This window comes from Uloborus diversus, chromosome 1, assembly GCF_026930045.1.
Source record: "Uloborus diversus isolate 005 chromosome 1, Udiv.v.3.1, whole genome shotgun sequence".
Classification (NCBI taxonomy): Eukaryota; Metazoa; Arthropoda; class Arachnida; order Araneae; family Uloboridae; genus Uloborus; species Uloborus diversus.
In genome coordinates, this window is record NC_072731.1 from 221112610 (window position 1) to 221129517 (window position 16908).

The 16908-nt window shown below is 30.8% G+C and overlaps 1 protein-coding gene across 1 annotated transcript in view; it reads left to right on the top strand.

Moving 5' to 3' along the window:
* LOC129218840 (telomere-associated protein RIF1-like) overlaps nt 1-16908 on the top strand; it is a 64459-nt gene that overhangs the window by 40283 nt on the left and 7268 nt on the right. Inside the window, exons 20-26 of the mRNA XM_054853165.1 lie at nt 461-591; nt 1374-1571; nt 11580-11785; nt 13437-13533; nt 13956-14120; nt 15033-15106; nt 16361-16438. Of these exons, the coding sequence (XP_054709140.1) occupies nt 461-591; nt 1374-1571; nt 11580-11785; nt 13437-13533; nt 13956-14120; nt 15033-15106; nt 16361-16438 (949 nt within the window). The remainder of the gene's footprint in view (nt 1-460; nt 592-1373; nt 1572-11579; nt 11786-13436; nt 13534-13955; nt 14121-15032; nt 15107-16360; nt 16439-16908) is intronic.

Consider the following 16908-nt stretch of genomic DNA (forward strand, 5'->3'; position numbering starts at 1 on the left):
ACATATTTTCTAATGCATGAAATTAAATCCTATTCTAAGAAACATGTTGGACACTTGCTTCACCAATGATTTGCATGCATTGTTTGAGATTTCAAACTTCTTGCATCCTGTAAAATTTCATTTGTAAAAAATTGGAAGTACGGACTGAATTTATATGGCCTATTTGAGAACTTCTTTACATACTCTGTTGTTAGTATATTAGCTAGCTGTCCTATTAAACAAAGCAAGCATTAGATATTCACTCTCAATGGCAGTTAACCTTGTGTCAAGCTGGTGAATATATTAAACATTAGTTCCGTAAAAGCCTTATTGAAATCAAATGTTTTGCAAAAAAGCGCTAATTAAACAGTGTGATAATATTTTGTGTTGGTTCTCACAGTGACTTATAAATTGTTGAGAATTTAATGATCTTGAATTTTGGCAGATTCTCTTTTTCTTTTTCAAAATATTTCTCTTTTAGGAATTTTGAATTCAACATTGCTTATGAAGCAGAAGAAGCCTCTTGGAAATCTAACTTCTCTTGTTGATGTATTTTCCTCGGTACTCAAAGAGTTTAATTCCAGCTATTTTGAATCAGAAAATGCAAATGATGTAAGTTAAAATTAGTTAATAGATGTTTTGAATGCGTGTCATAAAAAATGTTTTCAATTACCATCTTTGCCGTGACTAACTCCCTTGAATTGAAGTGTAACTTATTTCTGGTTCCAAAGCAACACTCCAACATATTTTTTTTAGTATGCAGTAGAACTGTAAGTTTTACACTTGAAAGTCTTTTGTACTTTATTTTAGTTTTCATAATTTATGCAGCATATTATATCAAATTTTTTAAAAAAATTTCTTTGTTTATTTTTGAAGCCAATTTCAAACGCATTGTTTGCTGATTTCTGAAAATTTCAATCATTTTGTGTATTGTAAGTGTTTCCATAATTTTGAAAGTTAAAATTTACTTTAAGGAGTTCAATGCTTTGAGCAATTGTTTTCAAAGTGTCAAGGAACATTTTTTTTACAATATTTTTCTTTAAATATTTGAATTTTTTGTGTTTGTGGAAACAAAGTCATATATGGATCATTTTTTTAAAATCAACAAATTGTTGCTCAAATTTTTGATTTTGGGGAATTTGGTAAGTTATGTCAGTGGCATCACAGGAGGCGAGGGGTGACATATAATTTCTTTGGGGTGATTTCATATAATTTTTTCAAAAACAATTTTCAGATTTTTCGTTTTCTAAAAGTTAAATCTGTTAGCAAAACTAATTTCTTTTAAAATCAAATACACAATAAAAAAAAAAGTATTGAATTCATTAGGAGTATGCAAATTTAATTCTTAATTAAGAAAGTACGCTTTTTGTATAACATATATATTTTTATTTCAGTCATTCACCCCTACAGCTCAGCGTAAAGTACAAGTAATGAAATCAGCAGCTCCCCTGGATTTATTGAAAACATTTTTTGGAAACATAAAATTTGGCAATGTTATCCCTTTTGTCCTAGAAGTACTTGCTGAACCATTAGCTACTGTCATTTCTGCAAGTGGTAACAAGAAGACATCTTCAAATGCTTTGGAACCAAAGGTATCATTTATTGTGGTCATTATGTAAAAATGTACTTGTTATTTTTGTCACACAGAAAAGATGATTTTTGATTTTAGCTTAAAAGGCGGTAGATCTTTCAACTTTAAGATTAATGATCTTGTATTTGGAAAAACTTTCTTTCTTTCCATAAGTACCCTTAATGTCCTTCATAGTTTATCATAAATAGTTTTTTTTTTTAAACTGAATTTCTCAAACTTTCTGCCTTTTCTGAAACACAGCAGATATTATCCCCTTTCCCTGAAGTTTGTCAGAAGAATAAGTTGGCTGTAAGTAAACTTTCGCACTCTATAGCCAAGGACTCTCAAAGTTTTGGGTCTCCCTTACCTTGATCCACCCTAACGTACGCTATATGAGTATTGGGACAGATGTCATTTCTAGCTGTCATTTTCCATTGAAATTTATATCACCCATGCATTTAGGGAACCATCAACAAATTGAATAAAACAAAAAAAAATTTTGATCATAGTTCATTGTAAATAGCTGAGAATAAACTAAATTGCAGAAATTAGGAACCTTACTATGTACAATTATTTTACGTAATTTCGAAAAAATATCAGATATTCATGAAGATATAAGCATTTCTTTCAGAACTATGAGTTCTGTTTGAAGGTTTAAGGCTCATAATGCGTAAAGGTTCCCATCAAAGCCTATCAAACTTTCAGAAAACTTGACAGCACACAAGAGAAGTATTCACAACTCCAATAAACTATAGGGGGCGTTGCAGCCACTGTCTAATGGCGGATGAAAAAGGTAAAACAAACAAATGCTGTAACTTATAACTTTATTTGATGCTTAGTGAATGACAGTAATTTTTCATCATGTTTGTGGGAAGCTTTCTTTTCTATTCTTCTGAAATTACACTACACCACAAACTGTCTGAAGCTTGTAATTTACCCAAAAGAGAACACGTGGAATGAAATGTTTTACCTTTTTCTTTAGTATTGTTAATCACCGCAAGGTAGCTTATTCGAGCTCTGGAGTTGTGAAAAGATATTAAAATTTGAAATTATAATGTTGAAAATTTGATGAAATATGAATGTTTAAAGCAATTAATTTTTCTCTGTGCATGCACGAAAGATAGCAATTAGTAACTATCATAATCTAAATCCCAACTAGATTTTCCAATTCATAATAAAATTGCAGTTCAATATCTTAAAAATTCAAAAAGTTATGGGCGTTCTAATAAGCTGAATTTGAATAGCTCTTGGGCAGACTACGATCGGCAGAACTTGTTAGGAATCGTTTGCAAATAATCTGTTTTTATCATGAATCACACTGAGCAGTTGCAAGCAAATGTTGCAAACTTACGAACGACCCCTAACGAGTCGTTGCCTATCAAAGATCTATTCAAATTTGGCTCATTATATCGCTTATAACTTTCTGAATTTTTAAGATATTAAGCTTTAATTTTGTTATGAGTTGGTATGAATATTATACTTCTTGGGTGCTATCGAATTTTCTGAAAGTTTGGTAAGCTTTGATGGAAAACTTTAAATGTTATGAGCCAAAAACCTTCAAATAAAATTCGTAGTTCTGAAAGAAATGCTTATATTTTCATCAATATCACTGATATTTTCTCGAAGGTACGTAAAATAATGGAACATAGTAAAGTAACTCATTTCTGAAATTTACAGCTAGTTTTCAGCTATTTATGATGAACGATGATCAAAAAAAAAAATTCTACTACTTCTTGTTCTCTACAACCCTTGGTTGTCCTTGTCTTGCTTCACAATTTTGCCCCATACAACCATTGGTTGGATTTGCCTTCCAATTGCAGAGTCAAATCATTGAGTGTTTCCTCTTTCCATCTTTTCTTTGGGCGTCCTCCGGGCCTAGTTCCCTAGGTGTCTAGTTGAGAAAATTTTTCAGGCTGTAAGTGTCATCTCTTCTTTCAGTATGCCCTATCCGCTAGTCTAGCTGGGCCCAGAGCCTGTTGCTGGTCGTCACTTTTGTATTTGTATCCATGAGGGGTGCTGTGGTTTAATAAATCATACAATATTTTTTCCTTTTATGCATCTTTCAATTCATAAGTTTGACCTCATATTCTATTTGTCTTTATCGTTAACAGGTCCAATTAGTCTTTGTAATACCTTTAGTTCTAAAACAAAAATTCATTTTTCTGTCTTTTGCTCATTGTCCAGGTTTTCTTCCATATTTCACAATTAATCTGATAATCTTTTTGTACAGTCTCATTTTTAATGGAATTTGTAGGTAAAGCTGTGGGCTTTTTCAAAATTAGATTGATCAACAAAAAGTTCTATGTCTGAATGAGGTTCTGAAAAGCCACTCGTAATTAAGCTTGTTTCATTTAGTTATTTGGTTAGATGAAGAGATTAGTTGTTAAAAATCTGAAAGACAGAGAAATCGGCTATGCAAAATTTATTTAATTATCAATGACAGTTAAGTGGTGAACTTCTATTAAAGGCAATATCAAGACTGATGTGATTTATTTCATAAGTATTGTTAAGGAAAAATAGAATAGATTCTTTTCGTTTTGGCTAAATATGAGTAACCATAAAAACTATCAGAATAATAAAATCTTTACGGGCATTTTTTAAAAGCGTAAATCTTTCCAGGGAATTCAGTTTTTAGTACAATTTTTGCACAGAATAAGTTGGAAACATCGAAAAAGAATTGAATAGGAAAAATCTAAAAAGGATTGAATAGGAAAAATCTAAAAAGGATTGCCTAAATCAGTGAAACTGTTACATCTAAGAAAAGTTCAGATAAAACAGCTTTTTTATTTTATTTGTATTGTATGATTCTATTACGAAGAACTACTGCTCATTATTTAATAATTAAAAATAAATCATATATTAAAATGAGATAATTTGTTATAACTTTATTTCTTTTACAGTCACTTAATTCTTTGGTGTGTTTATTCATATTTTCTATTTTTGAAGACTTTTCATTAAAAAAAAAAGGTTTTTTATTCATGAAACTCTTTCAGACATGTATTCAATCTTTTTATTTGCTAAAAAAGTTAGCTTGAGTCACACACCCTTTATTGAAAAGTTTCAGTCTTGAAAATTTTTGCACTTTCACCCCTGTATAGGAGTTGAAAATTCAATAAGGATATAATGTACTTATTATCGGGTCATTTTAAAAGTTTTTTAGTACACTTTTTAACAATATTTTTTTAATTGAAAATCAATTTTAATCTAATACATATTGACCATTATTATCAATGACTTTTCGCCATTTTTCAGACAGCTTCACAGTTCCGTTGACATAAAACTTCTGTGGTTTACTGGCAAAAAAACTTGGCCAAGTGATTTTATGTGGCTGTTCAGTCATCCAATTTTTTATCTTTGAGAGAGCTTTGCAGAGACCAAAACCAGGGTTGGCAAGGTTTTGGACACTACAGTAAAAACCACGGTAAAGACCCGGTTTTTACCATGCTGTCCAAAACCCTTGTGTCCAAAAGTGTCCAAAACTATATTTTTAGAGAAATTGTATTTTATGGGAAAACATCAAAAACAGAAAAAAAGTATCAAAGTAATGTTTTATATTGAACATTGATTCAATGGTGAACATTTAACTTATGCAACTGATTTTAATATAGTTACATAGAAGTTGAATTCTTGGTTAAAATTTCAATTTGTATGCAAGAATTTATTTATCTATTTATTATTATTACTAGAGCGATGCTCGTGCTAAAAATTCAATGGAAGTCCATTGCATAAAAAGAATTGACGCCCCCTCCGCCTCTGATGTGAAATGATCGTTTTTCTTTGTATAAAATAAGTACACACCTTTTCAAAAAAAATATATTAAAGTTTCTCTGGAATTTAAAAATTTTTGTCAAATCATTAAATTGGATTTACAGTTGCTTTAAAACTCTATTTAGCGAGTGAAGCGGTTTTTACTGCAATTTAAAATATTTCGCCATATAAACAAAAAAAGACATCAAATAATATCTTTCAAATGTAAAAATAATTCTGCAGCTCTATTGTTTGTCGCCAAACTTGCCCAGCAACTACGCTATCATAATCCATCCATCTAACGAAAAAAAAAAAACCATCTCGTGGAACATTCAAAAATCATCGTCAGAAAAAAAGAAGCAAATGTCGTACATTTCACTTGGATAAAAACAAATCAAAAGTTTCTTTTCTTTCAAAACAAATCGCCAAAACAATGAATTACATTAACGGTTGCCTTAAAACAATGATCCTGTACTGAACTTCTCAGCGCCTAACGTGCCAAGCGACCACGCTACCGGAACCCAGCCATTTTGCGAGTGAAGCGAATGTTTTTTCTTTGGCAATAATAAATGTTTCGCCAAACAAACAAAAAGGTATAAAATCACATTAACAGTAGCTTTCAAATCTTGATACATTAGGAGCTGCGTTGCCCGACTTTGCCCGGTCTACATTGAGAACAAAAATTGTGTCAAGTGACATATATTCAACAATTAAAAGAATAACTTAATAACTTAAAGAATAACTTAAACAAAAGAAAAAAAAACCATGCAAAATTACCCTTCCAAACAATGACGACAGATATTAAAATACTTTCAAGAAATTAAAATGTGAAAGATGGATTTTAAAAGCGTAATCATGGAAACATGAAATAAAATAAGTTTAAGAAATCAGATGCAAAATAAGAAAATATACAATGGATTCAAAAAGCGTAACTATGGAAACACGAAAATAAAATGATTGACAATCTGAATGAAAATGACATATTTCGAAATTGATTTAAAAACGCTTGTAATTTTTTTTCCTTTGAAGATAGAAGCTAATTTTTTCGACCAAAGGTCGAGAGAGATCTGGAGTAAAAAATCTCGCTTTTTCTAATGCTGTCAAAAAGAAAACTGTGGGACACTTCCTTCACTTTTTATTGATAGATTTAATGAAGAAAGTAGTGCCTAAATTTCAGCTAAGCCTAAAAAAGTTCGAGCTAAAAATGCAAATTACTCTCGCTGTAATTAAGTTAGAGCGTTGAAATAAATTGTTTAGAACGCAGAAAATTCTACCCTTTTTAACTATATATAATATTAATATGAGCAAGTAATTTTTCACCCCTTTAATTGCCAATAATGGTCAATTTACGTGAAATTTGGGCCTAAATTTGAATAAAAAAAAGAACTATTTATCGGATTTTTTCGAATTATAACCTATGTTACTCAGTAAGAAAGCACCTTTCATGTAGTGAAAGAATTTTTCAAATAGGTGCAGTGGTTCCGGTGATTACCTCGAACATATAAACACACAAAAATCCGCCCTCTCTCTTTATAATAATTAGTAAAGATTATTTGGTAATAGTAACCAAATTTCCCTATGTTTATGCCTGTGTGCAAATTAAAGCAGAGTTGGCAAGGTTTTTACGGTACTGTTCAAAGCCCTTGTTTCCTAAGTTGTTCAAAAGTGTTCAAAACTAATTTTTTTTAAAACTATTTTGTGAGAAAATATCAAAAACAGAACAAAATGTCAAAATTATACATATTTTTTGACTATTTAATATATTTTTTCAGTATGAACATTCAAGATAATACTGTATGCATACAATGTATACTTAACTTATTTATGCAGCTGATTTTAATCTAGTTGCGTAGAAATTAAATTCTTCATTAAAAATTTTAATTTGTATCCATGTGTTTTTTTCCCCATAAACCAAATTTTTCGACATTTATGTGTGAGTGCAAAATAAAGTGTTCAAAATATAGTGCAATAATTGACTTAAATGCAATAAATTACAATTTTTTATAGTTACAGAATGTATTATATTAAAAATATGAACTAAAAAAAGAAAAGCACAAGTTTTTCAACATAAGTGTTTAGTCATCAATGTCTTATTCTTTAATCCATGATTCAAAAAATAATTTTTGTTAAAACACCGTATAAAACTTATTTACACAATCCATTAAAAAAACTAAGCTTTTTTTTTTGCACTTAAATATTGTGCATTTAATAAAACTCCTTTGAGTCATAAATGGAACTGAAATTAGTTGTCTTGGTAGTGTGGTAAACTTCCTTTCATAACTCTACCAACTGTTACATAAGGAAGTTTTTATATAATAGAGTTCTTGGCAGTTTTTTTAAAAGATATTTTTCAAATGAACATTTTGGAGAAAAATATTATCAAATACAGTAGAACCCTGATTTATTGGTTGTCAAGGGACTGAATACAGTTATTAAATCAAGGATATTGTTAAATCGAGGAGCATTGACATTCAATACAGTCAAATCCGGACCAGTGAAATGTATCATTGAATTGAGGAAAACGTTACTTCAAAGTTATACTGTACCCATTAATTAAACTTCATTAATATATGTATTTATGCATTACAAATATTGCATTAAATACAAATTAGATTACACCCCTTTAGCTTTAGCATACTTTTGGACAGTTTAAGACAGTTTCGGACTCTTTTGGTCAGTTTTAGACAGTAAAAACCACCTGTCCTGTCCTAAGGCAGTTTTAGACAGTCCAAAACCCAACCCTGACCAAAACAAATGATAATCAGACAGTCAGAACTCCAGGCTATACAGTGGCTGCATCAAAACTTCATAACCAACTTCCATCAATTTGTTCCGAGTCATCAAAGTTGAGTGTGGTTTAGAATTATCATGATAGAACCAGTGGTTGGAAAAACTACTTTTATTTTGTAGCGAATTACAACTACTTTATTCCAAATGTAGTTAACTACAGTTATTTTTTTTTAAATGTAGCAGCTACAAACTACTTTTGAAAAGTAGTCGCTACTTCGCAACTTTTTAAAAAATAAATAAATAAAAAGCATACACATACACACCGAAATTTTTACGAATATTCGCTGCACAAAAGGACTTATAAAGTTGAAGAAATTCTACCTTCAAATTTTTAATCCTTTCCTGATAGTGAATACAGTTGATTCCGGTTATTAGGACCACATTGGAATAGGGTCATTTTGGTCCTAATATCCGGCTGGTCCGATTAAGCGAACAGGACCTGTATAGCTTCACTGAACATGCTATACACACGACATTAAACTGCCGTTATGATTATTGTATATGTTTAGTGGGCCTACAAAGAAGAAAAACTGCTGTTTACAAAAATTTTCCATTAAAAAAAATTAAAATAAAGCAAATAATGTTTTTACACTCGTTCAACCATGTGTTCCGACCAATACAGTTTTAGTTATTCTTTGAAGTCAATATCAGTTTAGTTCAGTAATCATAAGTAACTAAAAATGTGAGAGTGAAAAAATAAGTGATAAAGTGTACTTATTGGTCTTTGAAAACTTACATATTTTTGAATGTGCTAACTCTAAATGAAAAAATTTGAAATTTCACTGCAATTTTGATCTCTGCTGGAACAGTGCCGCCATGCAATAGGAGTTTCTCTAACCAGTTTTCTTCCTGCAAATATTGCTGAATTAAATTGAAAGTTACCAAGGGACCATTATTAACTTATTGCACTAACTGTTAAAATTGTTGACACACTTGAAACTCACTTCAGGAGGGCGATTTTTAATATTTTTCCATTCTGATCTCATGTTCCTTGGTCTAATTAAATGGATTTTTGGTCCCAATAAACGAATAATATTAGACTTGTGTCATGGGATTTATTTTGATTCTTTAAGATTTGGTCCAAATGAGCAGCTGGTCCAATTAACCGGTGGTCCAATCAAAGGAATTCCATTGTATTTCATCCAAGAAGCTCAACTCGGCTACTTGAAAATGTAAATAGATGTAGTCATAATTTGACTTAAATTTTATTTCGACACACATATGCATAAAATTGATTTAGATGATGAACAAAAGATCTTCTAAACAAAAGAGAAAAACTTTCATTTCCATTCTAGGAGTTAATTATATAGGAACTTATATTTTGTAGGAATTAATAAATTGATTTTGAGCTTCAAACTAGGGGTCCACTGCTGGACACCTTCTTACGCCATTGATAAAATGAAATAAAAGCATTTTTTTATTTTACCGAATAATCTCGCAATAGACTTTTTTTGTCGATATATCAACACTCAAACAGTGGGAAAGAAAAAATAAATCCTAACAGTATTTTTATTCAATAACACCACTTTTTTTTAAATACAGTAACAATTTAGTTCTCTATGTTTAAATTCAGTAATAGTAAGTTAAGAAATGGATTAAAACAGTTTGAGGGATGTTTTCAAATGTCTAAAATAATTGGTATATTCATAAAAAACTTATAGATACAGTTTTCCACAATGCAAAATTTCAACCTACGCGAGGATTCTTGGAATGCATCCCTCACCTATATATGCGAATTCATTGTTATTGATACCAAAAGCTTTTTGCTTAGCTGGCAAAGTTTACATGAAACGGAAAACTTGCCGTTGTCATGCATTTCTATAACACTGTAATATTTGTTAGCCGGCCAGAGCAGTTCAATATCCTCTTCCATAACATGTGCAGTAGCGTCCATATTAGGAGGATATATTGGCACACAAATCTCATTGAAATCTAAAACGTTCATCCACTGGACATTCTCTGCTGTCAGAAAACAAACGCAGTACTACACTTAGCAGTTATCGCTTATTCTTTTTTTTTCTAAGCCATGGTCTACACAAGGCGAATATTGGGGAAATGTGAAATTTTTGATGCCAAACAGACTAATGGCGTCAAACAGGTAGAACGTATGGCGTCAAAATAATATGTTTGGGGTCAACTCATATTTTTCAGTCTTAAGACTCTGATTGGTACAAGTTTTTTTTTCACGTAAGACTTGCACCAATCAGATTCGTTTGAAACCTCGTTTCCTTTTCTTTTTTTAAAAAACTTTATTAAAAAGTAGTTATCAGAAAACACTACAAACTACTTTTTTTTTGTATTGAACTACTCGCTACTCTACTTTTTTTGAAATGTAGGGTGCTACACTACAAACTACTAAAAAATGTTGCTACTACAGCAGCCTTGCTACTTGTAGCACGCTACTTCCAACCACTGGATGGAACACAACTCCTTTTCTGTTAGCCAATCCTGGTTATTTTTTCTTGATTGCTTCATTCAAATGGTCGAGTTGAACACAGTAGATGAGACGGAATTTACCGTTGTTGGTAGTTTGGTTGATCAAATCCATTGTGTTAATAATTAACACAAAAAATTTGATCGACCAAAAATGAATTAAATTCATGGGAAACTCAAACATCGAGCTTCTTTGAGTAGCCTAGTTTCATATGATTCCAAATTGTTACGTGGTAAATGCAAAGTGCCTCTGATATCTCGTGACAGTTTGCATGTCAGTTCTGCTCTAACATTTGAAATTTTTCATCGGCTTTTTCATTGATTAGTCGACCAGAGCGAGGAGGTATCTTTGACATCGAAATTTCCAGAAAAAAATTGAGCAACTCACTCGAGTCTGGCATTTACTCACTGCATTCTCACCGTACACTGCACAATTTTTTTAGCGTTTTTTGCAGTGTTCTTACCTTTTTTGAAGTAAAGAAGCATTACATATTGTATTTCTTTAGAAATTTCACTCATTTTTGAATTGTTATAATTTTTTAGTGTTGGCAAACTACTTAAATGTGTTCATAAACAGTTAACCTGACATGTTACCTTTAAAACAAATATTCGTCTGACGCAATCGAATTAGTGTTACCCAATATACAGACATCAATGTCATTTAGTGACAAGAAAGCGCGAGGACTTTTTAAATGACCCAATATAAAAAGGGAACCACATACTTAATTTTTCAACGTTATCCATTTTCTGCAATATTGTTTTATTACGTTGTTCAGATAATGCTTTCCGTTCTCCTACTGGACAGATTCTACATCAATGCATAATCAGAAACATTTATGTTACCTAATCATATTTCAAGTGTATTAACTATTTCATACAGCATTTGTCTCATTCACTTGCTTTAAAAATGAAATAGACCCAAAATACTCAACACAAAATTTATTTAGTATTTTATGCATTTATTTAGTTATTTATTTTGTTTATTTACTTAATGTTATTCTTATTTTGAAAATTGCAACAACCTGAAAATACTATTTTATTGCTATATTCTCTGTTATAGTTGACTGCATTGTGGAATTTGATAACTTCTGCCATTGAGAAATATTATTTAGGCCCATATGATACTGATTTTCTGTTAATAATGACTCCACTGTTAGAAGCGTCTTTCACTCATCCAAAACGAAATTTTAAAGAAAGGAGCAGGAGATTTTGGTTTGCTACGTTTGGACCCAGCTCATCACCTCTGATTTTTCCTGAATCCTTGAAGTATGTAAACAATATTTGTATAATTTAACTGTGTAATGTAAAATTTGATTTAAAAAAAATTTGTATTTATTCACACTGTCTATCTCTCTCTCTCTCTCTCTCTCTCTCTGTGTGTATGTGTAATATACACTTTTTGTTTTGAACAGAAATAAAAATACATGTTAAACTTTTTATAGGGTGTTTGAAAATTATCTTTTCAACTTTGATAACATTACTGGAATACAACCCTTTGATTTACAGGTTAATAGACCCTGATGTGGTACCCAGCTACCAGGTCTTGCTTCTTTGTAAAGGATATGGTCTGGCAGACTGAATCCTTTTTTACAAAGGCTTCCTCCAAAAAAAAGCTCATGGGATGATGTGTGGTGACTTGTTTGAACAGGAGATTTGTCCTTCTCTGTCAAACCAGCGACTTAGAAGTGTAAATTACAAAGCTAGATACCTAAAGACCAATGCCCAGTAAAGAAGGGCACAATCTTGCTGGAAAATTAATATATTTGACCTGTGGTGATGCAAACAGTTTGCGACGTGTCAAGATAACCGGTTGAGGTCTGAGAACAAAAACAAATCTACCATATACAGAAAATCTACTGCTCCCAAAAATCATGAAACTCCTGAAAAAGCCATGAGTGTGCAAAACAACCATGAAAACTTCGGACAGCCATGTTTTTCACGAAAAGATCATGAAGTTTTTAAAAAATTTCTTTGAAAGAAAATCTTTCTCAGAAAAGTCCCAATAGCACAAAAAAGTAGCCTGCAAAGTAATTACGAACTTCCACAATGTCACCATTAAAATATGGACATTATTACTGAAAAATCCTAATTAGCATCATCAATCCTTGAAAGTAACATTGACAAAATAAATAAGTAAATAAATAAGTATTGTGAAAATATAACCAAAAGTGAAGTATTTTAAATGCCCTCGGTAGGAGTACCTACAAGTCCTCAATGCTTTCGGTCTTGCGAGTGGCAACCGAGAATATTATTGAAATTTTTCCTCATGATAATCGTCTTATGAAGGTGACATTTGAAAATTAATCATTAATTGCTTTAAAATGCTTATAGCTTTTTCTGCAGCCAATTTAAGCCCTTTGAGCATCGGAGTGTTGTCAAAATCCTCTCACGGTTTTCTGAATTTTTTTTATAGGTTTTCTAACAAAACTAATTTTAAAGAGATTAGAATTTCTTCACCTAGACAAAGCTATTTTGAAAATTATTGATTTGTCAAAAAGTTTTGATTAGTATTGGCTCCAGGATAGCAGAATTCTTACTCTATTTGTCAGTTGAGAAGTAAATTTTTTTTAATTGCAATGGGTATTTGTGTTAAAGATATTTATTTTTAACATGTGCCTTTTGATGAAAAAGAAGGCTAAGGATAGCTGAATAAGGTTGGGAGAAAATACAGAATAAGGGGGTTCTTCATTGTATCAGAAAAAAAAAACCATGCATTATTGTGTATTGCTGTTTTTTTTTTTTAAATTGTGCTTTCTTTTCTTTTCTCTCTTTTTTTTTGTGCAGTTGTGTAAAATTCTTTTAAATATAATTTTATGATTTTCTTTTTATTAAAAAAAATAATAATTTATCCATTTACATTAAAAAAATTGTGAAAGTTTTAAATTTTATCTTGAGTTACTCTTTAATATACTTTCAGGATTGTTTTAAAACGATGTAAACTGCCTTTATTGTCTGATGATATAATAAGTCCTACTGATGAATTCAGTGCAACTCCTACATCACAGAATTCAGAGGTATCACATAGTTGGATACAAGAATTTTTTTTTTCCTGTGAATAAATATACTCTTTTAATTTTGCTATAAAATTGTGTTGAATGTGTTAGTTAATTACGAAAAACAGTTGTAGATTTTTTTTATTTATTTTTTTTAATTGGTGAAATAGAAGAATGCTTTTGTAGCATTTTTATTATTGAGTACTTAATCCTCTTAGTTTTAACAACATTTTTTCTTGCTTGCGATTATTCCACATCTTTGTATTCCTTTTTCTAATTAATGTAAAGAACAATATCCCTATATTCCCATATTCTGTTTTGGTGATAAAAATAACTACGAGAAGCATTAAAAGTTTTAATTCTTATGATATTGAATCTCTTCTTTCTGCTTTAGTAATTAGAAACATGGTCTAAAATAACTCTGTGTATTAAATCTTTTTCAGGATAGTATTGTCCATGAAAATGTTGCGACAGAACTGCAATTAAAGTCCGTTTTTGCAAAGCCTTTTGCTGTTAAAAATGAAAACAAGAGAGAAAATCATACTCCTATAACCAATAAGAGATCGCGATTAAGTGCAAAAATGAGTATTGATGATTTACCAAGTGAGGTAAGTTTTCTTTCACTATGATATATGCATTAACTACTTACTTCTTTGTTGTAGTAAAAATAAATATTTTTCCAATTTAATAATAATAGGAAAAATATAAATAAAAGTAGGCTTAATCTTTCATAAAAATTATGCTAAACATGTAAAACAGATAAAATATTTCCTTCTGGAACTATTTAGTGATAAAAAGTTTTAAAGTAGCCTTATATGATTAAAAACTGTGATGACCTGTCTGCCCCTCCCCAGAAATTCAGTGTGCCAACTTATGAGTTGAACCACACCATGTCTGCAGACATCTGCTTCCAGGTCAATTATTCCCTATTCCACATCGATTAGTCCGTAACAAAGATGAAAGTGCAATAACCAGTGTGTGATAACCAATTTGTCGGTGTATTGCATGTAGTTCTACCTTAGTCCTGACTTAAGAGCGGTAACTTACTTCTTAAAAGATGACTGTGTTCACTGCCATCAACTCCCTACATGTATAAATACTACATGACTTTTTAATCCCTACATGTATGTCCATAAACAAGACTTTATCTTTGTGTGAAACGATCTAACCACATAACAGACCGCATACATTCTAAAACATATTTGTAAACCTTTATATGGCCTTTATTAAGATTGCGATTTACAAGATATTCTTCATGTTTTTGTTAAAATACAAGAGTCACATGCTTCTTCTACTACCTTTAGTTCTTAAAGACTGCAACCTTTGATTCTTACTTGTTTGAATGATATATTTGCAACTGATACTGCAAAACCTATTGTGCCATCATTCCAAATAATTTCCCCCTTTACAAAGGTATTTATTCAACTTCACCTGACTTGGTTTTACATTAGATCTCACAACTGTGTATGATGAAAGCAAGACTTTCATTATGTGTTTAAACATACGTATTATGTTTTTAGTGTGATTTTACTCTTTACCATCATTTAGAGCAGTATCTGGCCGTTGATTCTGTAATAAATGTTAGTCTTCATGGGTACAACTGTACCCATTACTTTCAACACCTTTTATATGCATTGTTTGGCCGATTTGTGACAGATTTCACATGAGTATAAAAATTAAAAATAAGTTAATGAAGTGTTTTTTCATTCCTATGTAGTGTTAACTAAATTGTAATTGTCAGTTGTGAATTTTACTTTTTTTAGGAATTTATCAAGATTGACTCTCCAGCATTGCCTGTTGTTACAAAAAGAAAAAGCATAAGAAAAAGGAAAAGGTACATAATTTACTAATTTTTGTGCAACAGTTATGCTGGCATCAATCACTAACTCAGGGCTTATAGGAACAATAGTTAAATTTCAAATAATTCAAAAGATGTTTAAAAATAAGCATTTCTACTTCTTCGAGAATTCCTTCTATAGTTAGATTAGAAATGAAAAATATTGTATTTTATTATTTTAGAAACACATATCAATGGATAAAGATCAATTGCTATCAAATGTTGATTTTAGGGTAAAATTTCAAAACAATGTCTTGTACATCAATATCAAAAAAGTTAAACTAGTTTTCCTGCAAAATAGACATTTAATTTTTTGTTAGAAGCTTTTGCAGTATTCCTAAATGATGTGAGGAACAGAAGGAGCTGAAAACGTTTAATTATGCTCAGTTAAATCTTTTAGTTTTCATTCATTTATTCTTTGGCATTGCTGAAATTGAGTTAAAATTAAATTTATTCATTCATACACTTTTTCTTCTAATTTATTCATCATTACAGCCAAAATTACCTGATGGTTTCCTTCATGGTTTTGGTTTCTTAACCTTTCCCTTAATGGTTTCAATTTGGGGGATGGTAACAAAATACTCAAAAATCCTTTCCATCTAGAAATCAAATTTTTCATATTTATTTCCTGTATGCAGTAGTAGTCTTATTAATGGTTAATTGTGTATGTGTATTATACTGTTACATGTAGAACATGTAGAACATGTATAGAGTATATGAGGTAGTGAGAAGCAAAAGGATGTAAATGCCAAAATTATAAATTTGGAGATAATCAGTACAAATAGTGGAAGAACCTCTCCTCTGTTTTAGGGCAAGATAATGTACTGATAGCTTTGGTGGGTGCTGCTATACAGCATAATTTAGAAAAAAATTCAAAGAAAGTCTACCTAGGATCTGAACTTTAAACCTGTTTTTCTGGAGACTTAAAAAAGTCCACTTACATCCCTTTGCCTTCACTATGTATTGAATTTATGTCTGCATTGCTTTAAATTTTGTTGCATATATTTATAGCTTTGTTCCTTCCTTGTACAATGACTTATCACAGTCTCAAGATACAAGCAACATTGAAAGCTTCAGTGATTCACAAGAGTAAGACCTTAGTTTTTAGCTCTCAATTAAAATTTTAAAACATTCTCTTATCATTAGAAAATTGAAACATTTGCTTTTTTTTAATTCCATTGTTGCTGCTAATACATTAAAAATATTAACTGATTTTTGTCTCTCATTGTGTGTAAAATCTCAATCAAGAATTTTCTGGTCTGACACAGATGCCACCACTCTTGATGCACCCATATGATTTCTGGATAATGCTAACCTTTAAACAACATGTGGCAAAATCTCATGAAAGTCTGACATTAAGTTAGACGTTAAAAGCCCGGAGTTTTTAGTAAGACTCCTAAAAGTCTCCCTCCCCCCTCCATCTGGTCCCTAAAAGTCCTTATTCCCATCAAATTGATCTGTAAGTTGCCTTTTTTCTGTACTCTACTGGAAAAAGTTCAGGGTTTTCTTAAAATATTCATCAATTTTAGATTTCATTTTGAATAAACCGTACCTTAACA